This window comes from Lygodium microphyllum, chromosome 10 (genome assembly GCF_053477565.2).
Source record: "Lygodium microphyllum isolate KBCC chromosome 10, Lygodium_microphyllum_v1.1.10, whole genome shotgun sequence".
In the NCBI taxonomy this organism is placed as follows: Eukaryota; Viridiplantae; Streptophyta; class Polypodiopsida; order Schizaeales; family Lygodiaceae; genus Lygodium; species Lygodium microphyllum.
This window is the reverse complement of record NC_141144.1, coordinates 80,917,307-80,933,710: the sequence shown is the minus strand read 5'-3', so window position 1 is coordinate 80,933,710 and position 16,404 is coordinate 80,917,307. Positions and strand designations below refer to the sequence as shown.

General features: G+C 42.7%; 1 protein-coding gene across 2 annotated transcripts in view; it reads right to left on the bottom strand.

Moving 5' to 3' along the window:
* LOC148030213 (tRNA ligase 1-like) overlaps positions 1–16,404 on the bottom strand; it is a 222,489-nt gene that overhangs the window by 144,731 nt on the left and 61,354 nt on the right. For both annotated transcript variants that reach the window (XM_087686482.1, XM_087686483.1), the window contains 6 exons: positions 6,512–6,632; positions 6,238–6,344; positions 5,218–5,343; positions 5,011–5,075; positions 4,693–4,833; positions 3,692–3,843 (listed from right to left, as the gene is read on the bottom strand). In XM_087686482.1, the coding sequence (XP_087542608.1) occupies positions 3,692–3,843; positions 4,693–4,833; positions 5,011–5,075; positions 5,218–5,343; positions 6,238–6,344; positions 6,512–6,632 (712 nt within the window). The remainder of the gene's footprint in view (positions 1–3,691; positions 3,844–4,692; positions 4,834–5,010; positions 5,076–5,217; positions 5,344–6,237; positions 6,345–6,511; positions 6,633–16,404) is intronic.

Sequence of the window (16,404 nt, the reverse complement as noted above, 5' to 3'; positions counted from 1 at the left end):
CAATAAACCTTGTTGGCTGCACTTTTCTAAGCATACAATTCTTCAAGTCTTTGCCACATTACATATGCTGAATTCAACTTCTCAATGTTAAAGAGCAAGTTGTTTGACACTGAGAACTCAATGGTAGAGCGTGCAAGCTCATCCAAATCATCCCATTCTTCTTGTTCCATAACTGCTGGTTTTATTCCCTTTGCTTTAATGGGCTTCACTTGTTTCTTCTGCACCAAGACATTGTAGCATTGCTATTGCAATTTTATGTGCACCCTCAAGCTTCTTGATGTGCAAAAGATTGTTGTTTCCAGCAGTAATTTGCAGCACTAAATTGACTCAAGAGTTACCAAATGCAAGCCCAAACGACACACAAGTGACCACGGTACACTGCAAGTACCAACCAGCAATGAAATCAAGAGATTGCAGAAATTTCAGATCTTCAAACAGATTTTCAGAATGTGTGTTTGCTGCTGCACTCCACAAGCAATTATAGCCACATTCAGAGGCCATGCCACCAATTACATGTGAAATTCCCAAAATTTGACTGCAATTTCTGCTCCAAACGAGTTCACGGGCACAAATTTGACAATTTCGGTCAAAAGCCCCAAATTTTCAAAAGGAAATCTGTCTAGATTGCATCAATACATGTACCCAAGTGCTTATACCAAGCAATCGTTGCACAAATTGAAGAAATTTTGTAAACCCCCAATTTTCTTGGGTGAGGTGTGCACAAATTTCAGTGAAATTAAAGAAATTTCACTAAAATGCGAAAAGCCCCAAAATTTTCCGGGCAAATGTGCACTGATTTTGCAATTTCTGAGTCAAATTGTCCTGTCCTACATCAAAGTCCCCAAATCCGGAAAAAGCCCCAAATTTTTTGGTCAAAATTGCACATTGTGCATGTGCACGCAAACACACGGTAGTGGGAGAAGAAATAAGGATTGCACGAAATTTAAAAAATGGGAAAAATCAGGCCTGCCAACGCGTTGACCACGTGTGGTCTCCATCTGGGCCGTATCATAGCCCCATCATGGACCTGCGCCGATGGTCGCCCACCTGACTTGCATACCTATCGCCTGGTGCTGGACCTACACATGTGCCAACCTATCTACCTGTCGCCCTTGCGCTCCTGTCGCCAACTTACTGTCGCCTGGTGCTCCATCTGGTCGCCCGCTTGCCTGCACGTCACATGCTAACTGCTCGCTGTGACTGTTAGCTGTCACTTACCTTGTCAGCGTCACCTGCAGAAAAGGTGTCCCCCCCAGTCTCAACTGCCTCTGTCAAGCAATCAACTACTGACTTTGACTTGTGCCTACTGAGCCTGTGCATGCCTATCGACTGTCTTGAGACACGTGCACACCTGAGATGTCTCTTGCCCACTCTGATACCAGTTTGATGATGATGTGCAAGGATCAAGACAGAGTGCAGGTCAGACTGAGTGTAGAGTTCAGAGTAGGAAGAGTGTGCAAAAGGAGTGAGAGCACGACACAGAAAGTGTTTTGGTACAATGACAAGATGTACCACTTTAGGTTTTGATACTATATATAAAGTACAAGTGTAAGGGTGTGTTCAAACCCGAACACCGTAAAAGGCACGGTGTGCCTTTATCCCCAATAGGCCTAGACTCTACCATATATTAATTTTGGCTTTTAACCTCATGTATTCACCTTATCTTGTAATTGCATGGCTATTTTCACTTTAAGCATGCATTCTATCATGTGTAGGTTTTTTTTAATCACTTTTTTTTTTGTGCTAATATCGTACCATATCTTATAAATTCATAAGGTACCATTTAGTACCATATTTTATCGTACCATACCATATTGTTCCTTTCATACTTGACAACTATGGTCCATACAACACTCGTACATTGGGCACTACGCAAAATTGAAAAATTCTAAGACTGCTGGCTGCATTTGCATTTGACGCAAACCTCGTTGTGTTCTCTCTCCGATGCTGCCATTCCTTTCATAGATTGTCGCAAAGCTACATACTATTGCATTTCATCATCCCCAATCCCCCAAACATTGCTGGCCTGCTCCCCTACTATCTTCAGCCCTCTCCATCAGATTTCTCCATCGACATTAGTGGTTTTCTTCACTCAAGACCTATCATAAAGGGCAATACTCGATACCATAAGAGATCGGTTGCCCACACTCCATGAGCACACTCAATTGCATCTCTTCCATTCATTCATCATTCATTAATTCCAGCCTTCATTCTCATTCTCTTCTTCTTCATTTGTGTTATTATTTGAGTTCATTGTGTGTCTAGTCATATTTGTACACTCTCTGTGTTTCTCTCTGCAAACCCTCGTGTATCCTTACTAGTCTATGAGATTGCCATAGAACCTAGGATGTATGAGGGGAGCTCTCAGGTTGGTTTGCCACAACATAGCAAAGTTCATGATAGTCATTTGATTGTTAGTGGCATGGGTTGTTGACTGAGGCCCAGCCTATGTAAACCTCACATTGCCACCGATTATGACAATTTCTACTTTTGTGAGTGGCAAGTTAACAAGTAACCTCATGTTTTGGTGGAGCATATGGGACTGAATCAACCTATAGTCCCTATAAAATTCCCTTTTGACCTTAGCAAATGTTGGATCTCATCTATAATCCTCAAACTAGGGTGTGTGGAGGGGGGGTGGTGTTGGGGAGGAACAAGAGAGCTTTCAAAAAGAATCTCCAATTGATGATGTAATTTATATGCATTGTCAGATACTGAAGTAGAGTTACTCTCAAATGATGCACAAAAGCTCCCATACCTTTCACTGGCGAGCCGTGATGTTGTTAGATTGGGAGACGGGTCAAACACTAGGGGAGTCAAGGCTCCCTAGGTATGTCCCATACTTGAGGACTTGATCAATTAATATGTGAGTGGAAAATTTTACATAGGCTAGCAAATAAGTCGAAGGAAGATTTTTCGGTTGCTTCTCATTGAAGGTCCTCGTGGTAGCAAGGATAATTTTCATGATTGAGTGATAAGAAGCACTAGCTTTGTTGAGAAAAAGGGAAGAAGACTGTAAGGAGATGGAAGGTTGTTGGGTGAATATGCAATTTCAATCCAGGGGGGAGTTCATACACATGTCTCTGCTGTAATCCAACCTTGAACCACCACTTGTAATTGCAGTTGCTGCATAATCATCTTATCTGAAGGACCTTTTTTACCTTGCTATTAGCAATTCCCTTCCATGGTACTAGGGCAATGTCATAGATGGGAGCACGATTCCCTTTCCTGTTTTTTCACAATCAGTTTGGACTAAGGAAGAATATCATAGATGTGACCAAGAGTCCCACTCCTGATATTGCACAGCCATCGTCAACTGAGGAACAGTGTCATAGCTGATGCTTGATATCTGGGCTGCAAGACGCAGCCATGCTAGAGACTTATGGGATGTCTCCCCTGCAAAAACTCTCCAGGATCCACACTCTTCCAGGGAGATGGGAGAGACTAAGGGGTGAATCGGAGCACATGAGAAGAGATGCTGCGCTATGGACTTGGGATTCATGCACCTTCTTCCAGCTCAACTCACACATGGTGTTGCATTTTAGACCAGCAAACTGCTCTACTCTCCAAAAACTCAAATCAAGCCTCACAAGCTTCTTAACATGCACTATCTTTACTGGCAGTGCTGACTGCATGAAGCATCTGCTAAACACAAAGTAGCTATATAGCATCGTAAAATGTGACACATTACCTCATTTCCTTCTGATACTTCCGGAAAACAAAATCATTAAGAACATGGACAGTCATCTTGAAATGCATTTTCTTCTCTCTGCCATCAAACCCCTTTACGCGACATGGATAACGTACTTGCATCTTTCTGTCACCTAGAAGTTTGATCATTTCCTGTAAAAATGCAATCAAGAAAGCCTTATAAGAGTACAAGCATAAAAGCTTCCTACTTCAGAGAAAATTTCAATGCAGTGTGTGTACCCCAAGGAGCAAACAAAAACAAGACTTCTGCACACTTACAGCATGTTATTCAAACAATTTTGAAGGCTCCTTTGTATCTAGTTTTAGTTGTCTTAGCTGAAGTGATTTCAATTGCTCTCTCAGTTCTATGGGGAATAACAAGTTTTGAAGATTGTACATCTCTGCATCTCTCAATGAAGCTAAAATTGTTGTTTTCAAACAGTGCCAGAAGTGAAGAACTACAGTCTACAGTGTGTTGCTTATCAACATGCAAGTGGTCTAAGCTGTCAATCTAACCATCAATCATGCATCCACCATCTCTCCCTCATATGATAAAAGTAGGTAAGCAAATTTTGAATAAGAATGGACATATGCCAACATTGTATAATCTTCCTCTGAACATTTGATACCTCAATCTCTAGCCTTCACACTAAGGCAAAAGGAAACCACCCATGCACAAGTATGGAGACTGACAGATAGAAGAAAAAGGACTGCACCAGCACATAAAGGAAGAAGCCAAACAAGCCAGGCTTGTCAATTGCCTGTACAGCGCTTACAAAAGAGCTAGTTTATGGAAGATCCTTGAATAGGACAGAAAATACTGTTTCTTCTTCCTAGCTAGTCCAAGATCCAAGAATACACTTCTATTCACCAACTTCACGTTTCCCATAAGGAGCTTAAGATTAAGTTACGCCAAAGGATCGTTTCATTAAGGATGGAGATATGACAATGACCTGGGCGTGTAACAACTTCAAGTTTGCATTAGAAGAGAAGAAACCATACTTGGAACTTAGAAGTCATGTGATCCAAAGGAGCTGCCTTAAGAAATTTATTCAGAAGTGAAGAATCTGTTTGACTCGAGGCCCAGTCTGACCAATCTGAACACATGTCTGGGCCAACATGTGTAAGCAGTGCCTTGATTTGCTGTTGGATTCACAAGAGAAAAAGTGTTACATTTTCCCTTTAACAACAGCTCTTAAAAACAAATAATATCCCCAACCAAGGACACATTTTAAAACAAAGTCCTGCAGTGTCCTATGAAAAGCAGTAACCTGCAATCCACATTAGATATACTAGGACAGACAAGATATTAGGTGTGACCTGTTTCTCATTGCCCTCATTTGCAGCACATATAGTGCGGAGACTTGGTAGTATTTGCGCACAGTCTGATTAACAAGTGGAAAATAACTTCAGAACATCATCCACAAAATTAAATGCTTCTGATTTAAATATCTGAAACAACCATGAAAAAACCCATTGAATCTTATAATCATTCGTAACAATAGATAAGAGCTGCTTTGAGAATACCTTTTAAGTTGGCTACTGGAAATTCCTGTAACACCCTCCCCAACCTTTCCACACTACGCGGAGTTACTATTCTTGCTACAAGACCCTCAAGAATCTCTCCCTGTACCTCCATATGGCTTTTGGTTGCTGAAAATGAGAAGGTAAAGAATTACCAGGATGATAAGAAGCGGAACCCACAGGGACTTAAGAGCCTACTGCTCAACAACTGAAGCATTGCGTTACTGAGATGCCATGAGGTGGTTCATTTGCATCACATGTACAATCAACGAATGACCTATAGTGCTGCTTCAAACTTGCTATCTTTCATTAATTCCCCTTTAAGCCTTTTTACAAAAAGAAGAACCTATGATGTGCAGCCTTTATTTGCACCAAAAGACTAACATGGCCCAGTTATGTGTTTTCACATGTGCTCCCACAAAACACCAGCTGTAAGGAGTGACCATGCAAGATTTTCTCTACCCAAAACACCAGCTCTCTGCAAAAACATATTAAAGTTTTTTCTACCACATACCAATAGTGCTTTTCACAAGTGCAGACAGACGGTTGCACAGGAGAAAGAAATAAAGACAGCTTAATGTCTACAAGAGGTAAAATTGTGCTATGAGACACAAGACAGGTAAATCTAAAACTCAGGGGACTATCATGTATCTGGATAGAAAAAAGAAAACAAGATGAAAAAATTTTCTAGCTTGGAACAATGGAAATTTGGGCAAAAAAGAAAATTAGAATCTGAAAAAATGCTGATGAATGTGATACTGATGCCGATGCTGATGCTGATGAGTGTGAAACTGGCATGACAGGATGTGAAGGGAAGAGGACCAACGTCATCCTGTGACGTCCTTCATGGGTCTATCCAGCATAGATGGGCCCAGACATCAGACTAACAAACGCCCATTATTGAGGTGAGAGCAAAAGCCATCCTCATCACACTCTCTTCATTGCACTAGCTTCTTTGATGATCCAACAGAGTTTCTCCATAAATTACAGCTTTCAAACAGCTCAAATTTTTTAAAGAGGCACCTGGAACAGACACATCTGCGACCTCATCCAGCACTTTGCTGACAGTGCTTGCTGTACCTTCCTCGCAAAGTGCATCGTATGCAGTGAAGAACGATGTCGCGGATTTTCTTCCAGTAAATAAAGCAACAAACACATGTACAAGCCCCAAATTAGCAATCCTCCTTTTAGAAAATATTGTGTAGAACTTTCAGTGCTGCTAATATCAAAAGCAATCTTAGTCTTTCTGTGTGCATTCATTGTAAACAAATAGACTAAGAGAATTGATCAATATTACCTGGACGAAAACAGCCACACATGATTTGTTGGCAATCTCCACTGCCGACAGAAAGCAATGAGATCAGGTGTTGAGTAGAACCGTGGCTTGCTCTTCAGATCTGTCACAGCAGTAACCACCACTACACAAACAAACAAGTATGCATCTTTGTAAGAAGCAATTCAGTTTGTGCAGATCCATACACAATTAATCATTTGAGGTCAAGAATAGAAGAAAATCAACCTAGCAGAATTTGTGTCAGTTAAACCACAGAGGCACCATGATATTTATCAACAGATCTTCCTCTTTAACAATGTTTGCCACTCCCGAGCGCTTCTCCTTGATAACTTTAACTACTTGCACCAAAATAATCACAGTTCGAACACCACATCAAACATTCACAATTGATTTGAACAAATGGAAAACGAACTGCAAACCAGTGGCCAGGTTTCCATAACAGAAACACAAATAGTATTCACAGTGTTATCTTGTTGAGTATCCATAGACATTCTAAGATCACAGTAATGTTTACAGGGGCGGGACACGTGTGCAAGTGGTCGTATCAGATGCAACATGGCAAGTAAAGATGGTAACCCCCATCACATGGCGAGTGCGATACACAATTTGAGAGGGAGCCCATGTAGTGTGTGCTTTCTAGAATACTCCGATACACAACCTCAGTACAGTGTACACCAAAACCAGGCTTCCATATTCCAAAAGGCAGTAAACCTTTTAAAAAAGCACTTGATTCAGCACAATACTAAATTTAGCTATTGAAACCCACACACAATTGGAGCTAGAGCACCTCTGCACCACACATGACACTTGTTGGCTCCAATGCCTAGCACGCCCTTCAATACTTTTTTTGGATATTGGATAATGCTTTGTATAATTTACACAAGACTAGATTTCCAGCAGTTGCTCTTGATACAAAAGCTCAATGACCTTGTCACCTTCAACCAACTTTGGACTTTTCAAACGTCCACCCAAATGCTGCAACCTACCAAACCCTAGAAATGGCAGCCAACAATTAGGCTAAAATTCATGGAGCATTTGCTTAGATATCTGTCCTACAAAGTCCCCATGAATCCCCTACAGTATTCGTCTCACAAACAAAGGAATATCTCACAACAGAACTATGAGAAACTCATTATCTCCACAACACAATGGTCTAGGAAGTGCATGACGGCCAAGATCTCTATCGCTGGGACATGCATTCTTAATGCTTAGCTTTCGCATTATTATGTTGTGCACAAGTGAGGCACATGTGAACTGCAAGCTAATTAAGTCACATTGATAACCTAGGTATCCCAACCGGGCAATGGGTGACATTGGCAAAAGTCATATAAAGTTATGCCATACAGGTATTTGTGGGTGCCTGGTCTCAGTTTGGGTCTAGGCTATTAAAGTGTCCAATGGTGACATTGGGGACTAGGCATTAATTACTTAATTAATGCTAATCCTAAGCCAATAAATGTTTAAGACAATTAAATATTCCATGGGGGTTAGCACATTAAATGTGAATGGGCACTAACAAATTATTTGGTAAGGACAAAGGAATAATTAATCTTGGTTTTCAGAAATTAAATTCTGAAATTAGTTAATTTTTGCTGAAAGTTGCATTTAGAAGGCTATCAAGTGGAAAATTTGCCCACGCACGCTAAGAGAAGGCTGTTTGGGGCTGGCTGAGTGTGGGGGCAGCCATTCAGAGCCAGGAAGGAGGAGCTACCGGATTAGCTCTAAGACAAGCGACTGCTGATTGCGTAGCACAACAAGACAGGGACAGCAGGTTTCCTTCTCCACCTTAGTGAGAAGCGGCAATAGAATAGGAGGGCTCATCAGTGGCACTAGAGCTTTACCCCCCTTTCAAAGTTGTCAACACCATCAAAATTGCCATCAAAGCTACCATTCAAAAGATACTCCCTTCAGCTGATTTTTTCTCTCATCCTCTAACATTCCCTCAACAATTCTCAACCATTTCCAACTTTGGGTAAAGAGCAATTGAAGAAACTGCTGCTGAAACCCTAATTTATTGCAGCAATTAAGGTTTCCCTGTCACCTTGAGATCCATGCCCAATTATTGAAGACCCCATACTCCATGTAGCAGCTGAAGACAAAGAATTTGCAGTTGATCCAAGGGGTAAGCCCATTATCCCTTTACTGTGGCCTGCATGCAAGAAATCGAAGACCCAATTGTGCCCGGATTGTACAACAACCAAGGGACAAATTGATCCAAGAGGTGAATGAATTGATTCAAGAGGTGTTGGGCCATTTATGACAGCCATTGTATTGAAGATTGAAGAAGATCAAACCATATCTCATTGTACTCCTACCTTTGGCAATACAAATTACAGAAATACCACAAGGGATGCCAATTGTTGGGGCCAATCAGCTGTCCAAAATCATTGTGGTAAAGTGTAGTTTCAATTTGTATATTTTAATGCTTGTTGTAATTTGTGGTAAATCAGGTCTTCTACAACCCTTGCCAAGGAGGGCTGGCTCCAATCTTAGAGGAGGAGAAGATCTCTCAACCTATAGTGTTGTAACTTGTTATAACCTGTCCTAAAGAGATGTGGCTATACTCATCAGTAATGGAGTTCTGAAGCTGTCCAATTAATTCCACATGCCAAGATGAGAAGATTGGCTGCTATCCTAACCCTCATGCATGATGTAAACACGTTCTCCGTAGCTGAAACCTGCAAATTCTGAAGCAAGCTAAGGCAAAGAGGCTGAAAACGAACTCGTGACTCACAATGGAAGAGAGGAGAGCTGCAAATAGCTATCAGCTTTCCAAATGCATCCGTTGGCTCCAAAACCTCATGAGCTATGCATCCACCAGCTCTAGTCCCACGAGTTGTTTAAAATGCATTAAATTCTAAAAGGGTTGTTTGAATTGAAAACAGCTATTCCTTACCTAACCAATTCGAACCTGCAAATAGCTATCAGCTTTCCAAATGCATCCCTTGGCTCCAAAATCTCATGAGCTATGCATCCACCAGCTCTAGTCCCACGAGTTGTTTAAAATGCATTAAATTCTAAAAGGGTTGTTTGAATTGAAAATGCATAAGTCACAAAGCACCTTCTTGGACTTAAAATGCCAACTCTTACTAGGGCAAACAAGTTTTGCTTGAACCTTAGAAATGCACTTTCCTGAAGTTCCTTTAGTGATGTCCTTGAGCTATAAAGCTCCTAACAATTCCTTTGGTCTTGCTTTTGAGCTACCAAGCTCCTAACACTGTCCAATGCCCATTTACCATGTAATTTGAGTTCTTTCACATGCTAATGATAGTTACCCTTGAGCTACATTTCTTGAGTGACACTTGAATAGCTCAAGGATTATGATGTTTGCAAGGAGATATAAAGGTAGTGGCAGGCTATTTAGAGGGTGTGCTTAGTCCTAATGGGCGAGACAACCATGACTTGGTTGTGCCAACCATGGGTCCTAGAGGTGGTTCCTCGCCAAATACAACAGAAGAGGTATCGACTAGGGATCGCAATGGTTGTCTAGGGCCAAACGCAATAGTGGAAGAAGCGCCAATCAGCAAGTCGCAATTGAAGGGTAGTCGCCAGGGGCTGGAGCAGCAAATGGAGTGGTGGCAATAGTCACAAAGGTTGGACAGCCACGTGGAGGAAGGCTGAAGGTGAAGCTGAAGGCAAAGATCTTCACGTGAACACAAAAAATCTACATAGAAAGAATGAAGACTAAATGGGGGTAGCCTAAGGGTGCATAGTGGCTACCAACTGGCCTACCGAGTCTACAAAGGCGATGATTACCTTACCAAGGAGTCCAAGTAGCCACCCAGAGAGGAATAGGCATCGGAAAAAGGGTGCTCGTCGAGACTGCGCAGTGACCTACTGAGTCCTGCAAAGGCGGATGGAACCACAATGAACTGTGTGGGTTTGTTTTCTTTTTTAAATAAATAGGTGTTTGGAGAGATGGTTAGTGGTTGATTGATTAACTATACAATACAGGAGAATGAGAAGGGATGGTTAGGTCCAAAACATCACAAAATAGACACACTACCCATCCACTCGAGGGTGTTGATGACAAGAAAAGGGGTGATGAAGGAGTGATGGTGTGGTGTAAGAACCGCGGTGGAGACAACTTAGGATCCGCCTAGGGGTGCTCTGCACAATGAGATGCATAGTATGCTACATGCTAAGAATACTCGTGCAGCAGGTGCCATTTGGACAGTGTCCCTCATGGGAAAATTGTTCGCTTGCCCAAGCACCTTTTACAAAGATAATGAGATCATGCAATGCAAAGGAGAAGGTACAACAAGGGGAAAAGGCCGATGTCGAAGACAAGTATAGAAACCTAGAGAATACGAAGCAGAGTAATGAACCCCTCTCAACCAAGAATGTCGAAACCAAATGAGAAATAGGAGCCAGATGTTGGTCTTCGTGTGGTGCCGAGAACCATGATGTGAGGAATCATCCCAACAAGATAGAAGTCACCACCTTGATAGCATCAAGAGAGATATTGTATGATCTACCTCTGGAGGGAAAGCCTCCATGCTAGAAGAAGAGTAAAACTCCTAAGATGATGGAACCATGAATAGAACAGCACACATTCCAAGTCTCAAGCCCAAGCAAGACCGGTGCAATCCTGCATGTTAGCCCTGCAGTGAAAACAAATTCCTGCAAAGGGAGATGAAGATCTGCAAGTACAAAGGTCAGTTGTGAGATGCTCCAAAAAACAAAATGATGCAAATGTGTATGTGTATGTGAGTGAATGCAACGCAAGACTTGAAAATGAAAATCTAAGGACAAAATCCTATGGGCCCAACTCAATAGCCTAAAGACCTAAGAGTGCAACGATGCAACGAATCTAAAAATGTGGCCACCATCGTGTACACCCACAAGCAAGGCTCTACCAATGAAACACTTGACAAGGTGGTAAGATAGTCCTAGATCAAGGTGAATGTGAAGTGGATACGTGAAGTGCAATGGGATCGATACTAGTAGACCAATCAGCTAATTTGTTAGAAGTAGTAAAAGATATAGACTATTCAGGCTCTCAGCGTGCCACATGTCCACTAGCCACTAGGACAGATGGTGCATCAGTGGGAGGCATAACCCCACTGGATTGGACAACCGGAGTGGAGACAGTCGCAACAATCTATTGTGGTTTTCTAGGTGGAAGACCCTAGGCCTTGGTATAACACTCCTTGTCCACATGGCTCACCTCTAGCAATATGTGCAAAACCTATTTTCTTAGGGAGTTGTTACCAAATGGGTTTTGATTCTTTCGTTCCGTCTAAGAAAGAGGCATTACCCTTTGATTGGCTTGCCTTCACATCTTGCGAGTGCTTCCCATTGTTGGGTTTTTCCTTATGAACAAGAGGCAACCAATCCCCTTAGCTCAGAGTAAGGCTAAGGGAGACTTTCTTGTGGACTTGATCGTGCAACTATGCATAATGCAAGAGCTAACACTCAAACTCATAGAAGGTCGGCAATATAGGTAGTGAGATAATGCATTGGATAAAATGGAAGTATTTGTCGACACTAACTCAACATTGACTGTGGCATTGTGGACTCTCCATTGACACATGAGATCAGGGTGAGCTAATCCAAGGTCCGATCAATGACAAGGTTCCAAAGTCCCAGAGATTCAAGCACTAGTTGCATGAACTTCAACCAAGTGGTAAAATTCGACCCGTTGAAATAAGTTTTATCCATGAAGGCATTCTTGGCCATTGCAACAAGAGTGGTAGTGCTGGAAGATGGATAAGGTGTGTAATGGGGGTAGGATGGATAGGGGTGATAGGATGGGAAAGTGGAGTACACTAGGGAAGCAATCCCGGAGTGCCCACCATGCATACGAGAAGTGTGCATAGTGGATCCAAATGTGGGCATGGTAACTGCATGAGGAGCCCTTGGTGGAGGGATAGGAACACATGGAGCAGAGGATGGGAATCCCTATGTAGAAATGACCCAAGGAATGTGAGATGACACACCGTAAGCAAAGCATGGAAATTCCTACATCTGAGAGGTCAAAGGAGATAGGTGACTGGAGGTAGTAAGAGGGATGCCCATCACAATCATCCCAATGAAAAATGAAGTGCTCACTGAAGGAAAGGTGAAGAGAATATTAATAAAGGGTGGAATGCCTTGTAACAAGGCCCCATGGTGCAAAGTGGCTTGAGGGTATGTGGAGGGTCCAGTGTTAAAGGGTGGCATTCTCCTTAACGATGTACCATGATGTAAAGAGGTAGGAAAGTGCGAGTATGGAATAGAGAATGAGAATGTGCTAGGAGCAAAAACAAAGGCTCCAACTCCCATTGTGAAGAATATGGATTTGGAGTGTAATCTAAGCATTTGGAGTGAAGGAGCAAGGAAATCGAGGTGTGGGCTAGAAGAGGTGGGTGGGATGGGAGGAATTTGAGAAGAGTGGCTTACATGCTCAAATGAAACAAAAGATGTGGATATACATGATGAAGGATGCCCGCTTTGAGAGGCCCCTCTATTCATATTTACATACAGAAAATCATATAAATCCTGCACAACAAAATGAGAAACAAGAGAGAATTTTAATTCATACGACTCAAAGGGGTTGTACGAACCTAACACTGGGCCTGGCTGAAATTAAGAAGATGGGTCGCCAATCGTCCCAAATGTTGTGTGTCCTCCATGATCGGAGAGGTGACTAACCTTTCCAACCGGTCCGAATGGTGTAGCAACATTGCTAGGAGGGATGTATGATCCATTATACATTATGTGCAAGTACTCTTCAAACTCCTCCGCTGTCATGAGACTAAAATCTAGAATAGGAGAAAACAAAGAAAGTGAAGGTGGGGTGTCATCTTCCTTACCGAGTCCATAATGCCTCCTTAGGGCCTCTAGTGATGGAGAAGCCTAATAAGACATCATGGGGTCCCAAGAAGAAGGTGACTAAGACATTGTGATTCGATTACGAGTCATTCATGTGCCTCACACGAAACCTGGCACTCCATAATATCCGCAATGAACTCTATACAAGAGCACCGACTCTAAAACCATGTGAAGAAACTGCTAGGATTTGCACTGAGAAAACAGAGTGTACGAGTGTACAACCACAATAAAAACACAAAGACATAGGCAATGACGTACAAAACTCAAACCCTTAATGCAAAATGCAAAACACACAACTCAACATGCATGAACACAAACACAAAGAGAAGGAGAACTCTTGAAGTCAATGAATCAATGCAATAAATGAATGTAAGAGTGTACAATATGCTCAAGGGCAAAGCGATGAGTATCGGAGTATGACATCCCACTAAATATGGATCCAAAGTGTTGTACCTACCAGTTTGAGTGTGCCAAAGGTGCAAATTATTGGAAGTAGCAGGATGCCTGGCGACAACGATGGAGATACACAAGGGTGCAGCGATAGCTAAAACTACCAAACACAACAAAAGAGGTTTTGACTCGGGCTCACGATGGCTATCTGGAACCAAATGCAGCAGTGGAAGAAGCAACAAGCAATAGGCGGCAGCTGGAAGGGCAATCGCTAGGAGCTAGACCTGAAGTTGGAGATGGAGTTGGCAGAATTCACAAAGGTAGGACAGCTACGTGGAGGAACGCTGATGGCGGAGATCTTCACGTGAATGCAAAAAACTTGCATAGAAGGGATGAAGGCTGAATGGGGGCAGTTTGTCCACTTATAGATGTGGATGGACCCTCCCAAATTAGGGTTTCACAAAAACTCTCTCGAACCGCACACCAATTTTGCATTTTTCATTAAATAAGCATGATTTGGGGCTGTTTAAGAGGCTAATCAACATGGCATGCATTTCTTAGCTCAATATACAACACCTTGGCATACATTGGACTTTGGCATCAAATAGTCTCTACTTTTTTGGGTACACATTGAATCCTTTTGGGAAAGGTAAGTGAGCAAGTGCCTATAGTGTCAACTTAACAAACAAAATGGCATAGACAAGTTAGGCTTTCAATCCCAATCAACAACACACAATATTTCCATGGACTTTTCTAGTGGGATTATCCTATAAGAGCCATGGATATGATGAAATCTAAGTAACACTAGACCAATGACCAATTACCATAGATAACCTATTTCATTCCACCCATGACAAACTCGCAAAGCCACAAAATTTGGTTATTTTGTTTGTCAAGCCTTGGTACTAATGGGTTTCTCACTTAAGTAAGCAGTGACCATTAACCCATGTCCATTATTGTTTCTAGCAACCAATCTCCAACAATTGGAGATTCCCTTGATATATGATTTGACCAATGAAATCATCAATGATCTTCTCACTCCCAAAAACGTTTTCTCCAATCTGTCAAGGTACAAGAAACAAAGAAAACATGGAGAGATGGCAACCATGATGGCGATGGCAAGTTGAGGAGGGGTCCTCCAAGCTTCAAACTCTCTCTCTCTCATAGGCCCATTTGAACTTTTGTAGACGTTAATATAACTCTCTCTCTCTCTCTCTCTCTCTCTCTCTCTCTCTCTTCAAGGAGGGATTCGGGCCACTCTCCCAAACACTAGACTTCCCCGACCAGAAATGCCTCAGGCTCTTCCTCCTGGAGCCACGCCAACATAGCAACCACCTTCTACGGGTCCGGGACCCAACAGCCGGGAACACACAGCAATGCACCCTCCAAGATTTCTATAGACCCTCAGCCACCCCCTCTACAACGAGGACTGCAGCCAACTGACCAATGGCCCCACCTCGAGGAGTCACCTTGGATAGAGCTACAAAGAGAGGCAGAGCTCGCCACCCAACAGGCCCATGCCCCCGCAGGAGACATCACCTACAGATATAGCAGATACTACAACGCCACCAGGTAGCCATACCCCGCCACTTCAACCTCTCCATGCTAGACAGGCCCATATGGGACATCTTAAGATGACCACGCTCCATGAGCAGTTCCACACTGCACTTGAAGTGCATCTAGATTGTATAGAGTCTGTATACCATTTTGTACCTACTCACCTAGTTCACCATAACACTAGACAGTAGCTTTACTGGGACTTGGAAAACTTCCCAAACATTTTGTATGTAACCTTTTGGTCTCATAGGCCAACTTGGCCTTTTGTAGACATTAATAACTTTCTTTCTTTCTTTCTTTCTTTCTTTCTCTCTCTCTGTGCATGCATGTGTATGTGTGAAGTTCGAATTATGTTGGGTTTGACTCATGCTGCCTATGCTCACAGAGGAGTGTCGGTGATCCTCAGTAGGACACTGGGGCATTTTTTACTCTCCTTACGAGAGGTTTTTTCCCCCAAATTTATTCTCTTTTATTTTATGTGGCTATGTTACACAATTTGGACACTTATCGTGTTTTACACCTTTCAGCTGTGAACACACATTAGCAACCCTAAGGTTTAAGGGTTGTACTTTGTACTTGCACATTACACTCTTTGATGATTGCATTGGGAGTCGTGTCTTGACTCTCACACTCTCTTCATTGTCAACTGTACTCTCAACTGAGCTTCAATGTCTATGCATCCTCTCACATCTCACATTTGGTATCAGAGCTGGCCCTCAGCTCAACTAAGCTAGTGGCCACCACCAACTAACCACCATCCATAGTGTTAGCAACTCCACCGCCATAGGCAGCATTCAACCATACCAGTGTCACCACTAAGCAAGCCCGCTGCCTGTGCAACTTGCGCCTCTTGTCAAGCGCCCACCAAACCTTGTTCTCTAGCTCGCCAGCACCAACTGACGCCACCCGCCTTCCCCAAACACCAATCACCTACACCTACTCCAATACTGCATCATCCGCCTATCTGATGAAACCTACCGTTACTGCTTGTGTCCGTCTCCAACTAGGCTAACTACGCCCGCCGATCTGCAAGGTCCACCACCACAGCGCCAACGCCCTTGTTCCCTAGATAGACAACACCGCCTAGCCCTCCGTCAGTACTGAAGCTACCAGCTGAACCACCAGCTCAGCCA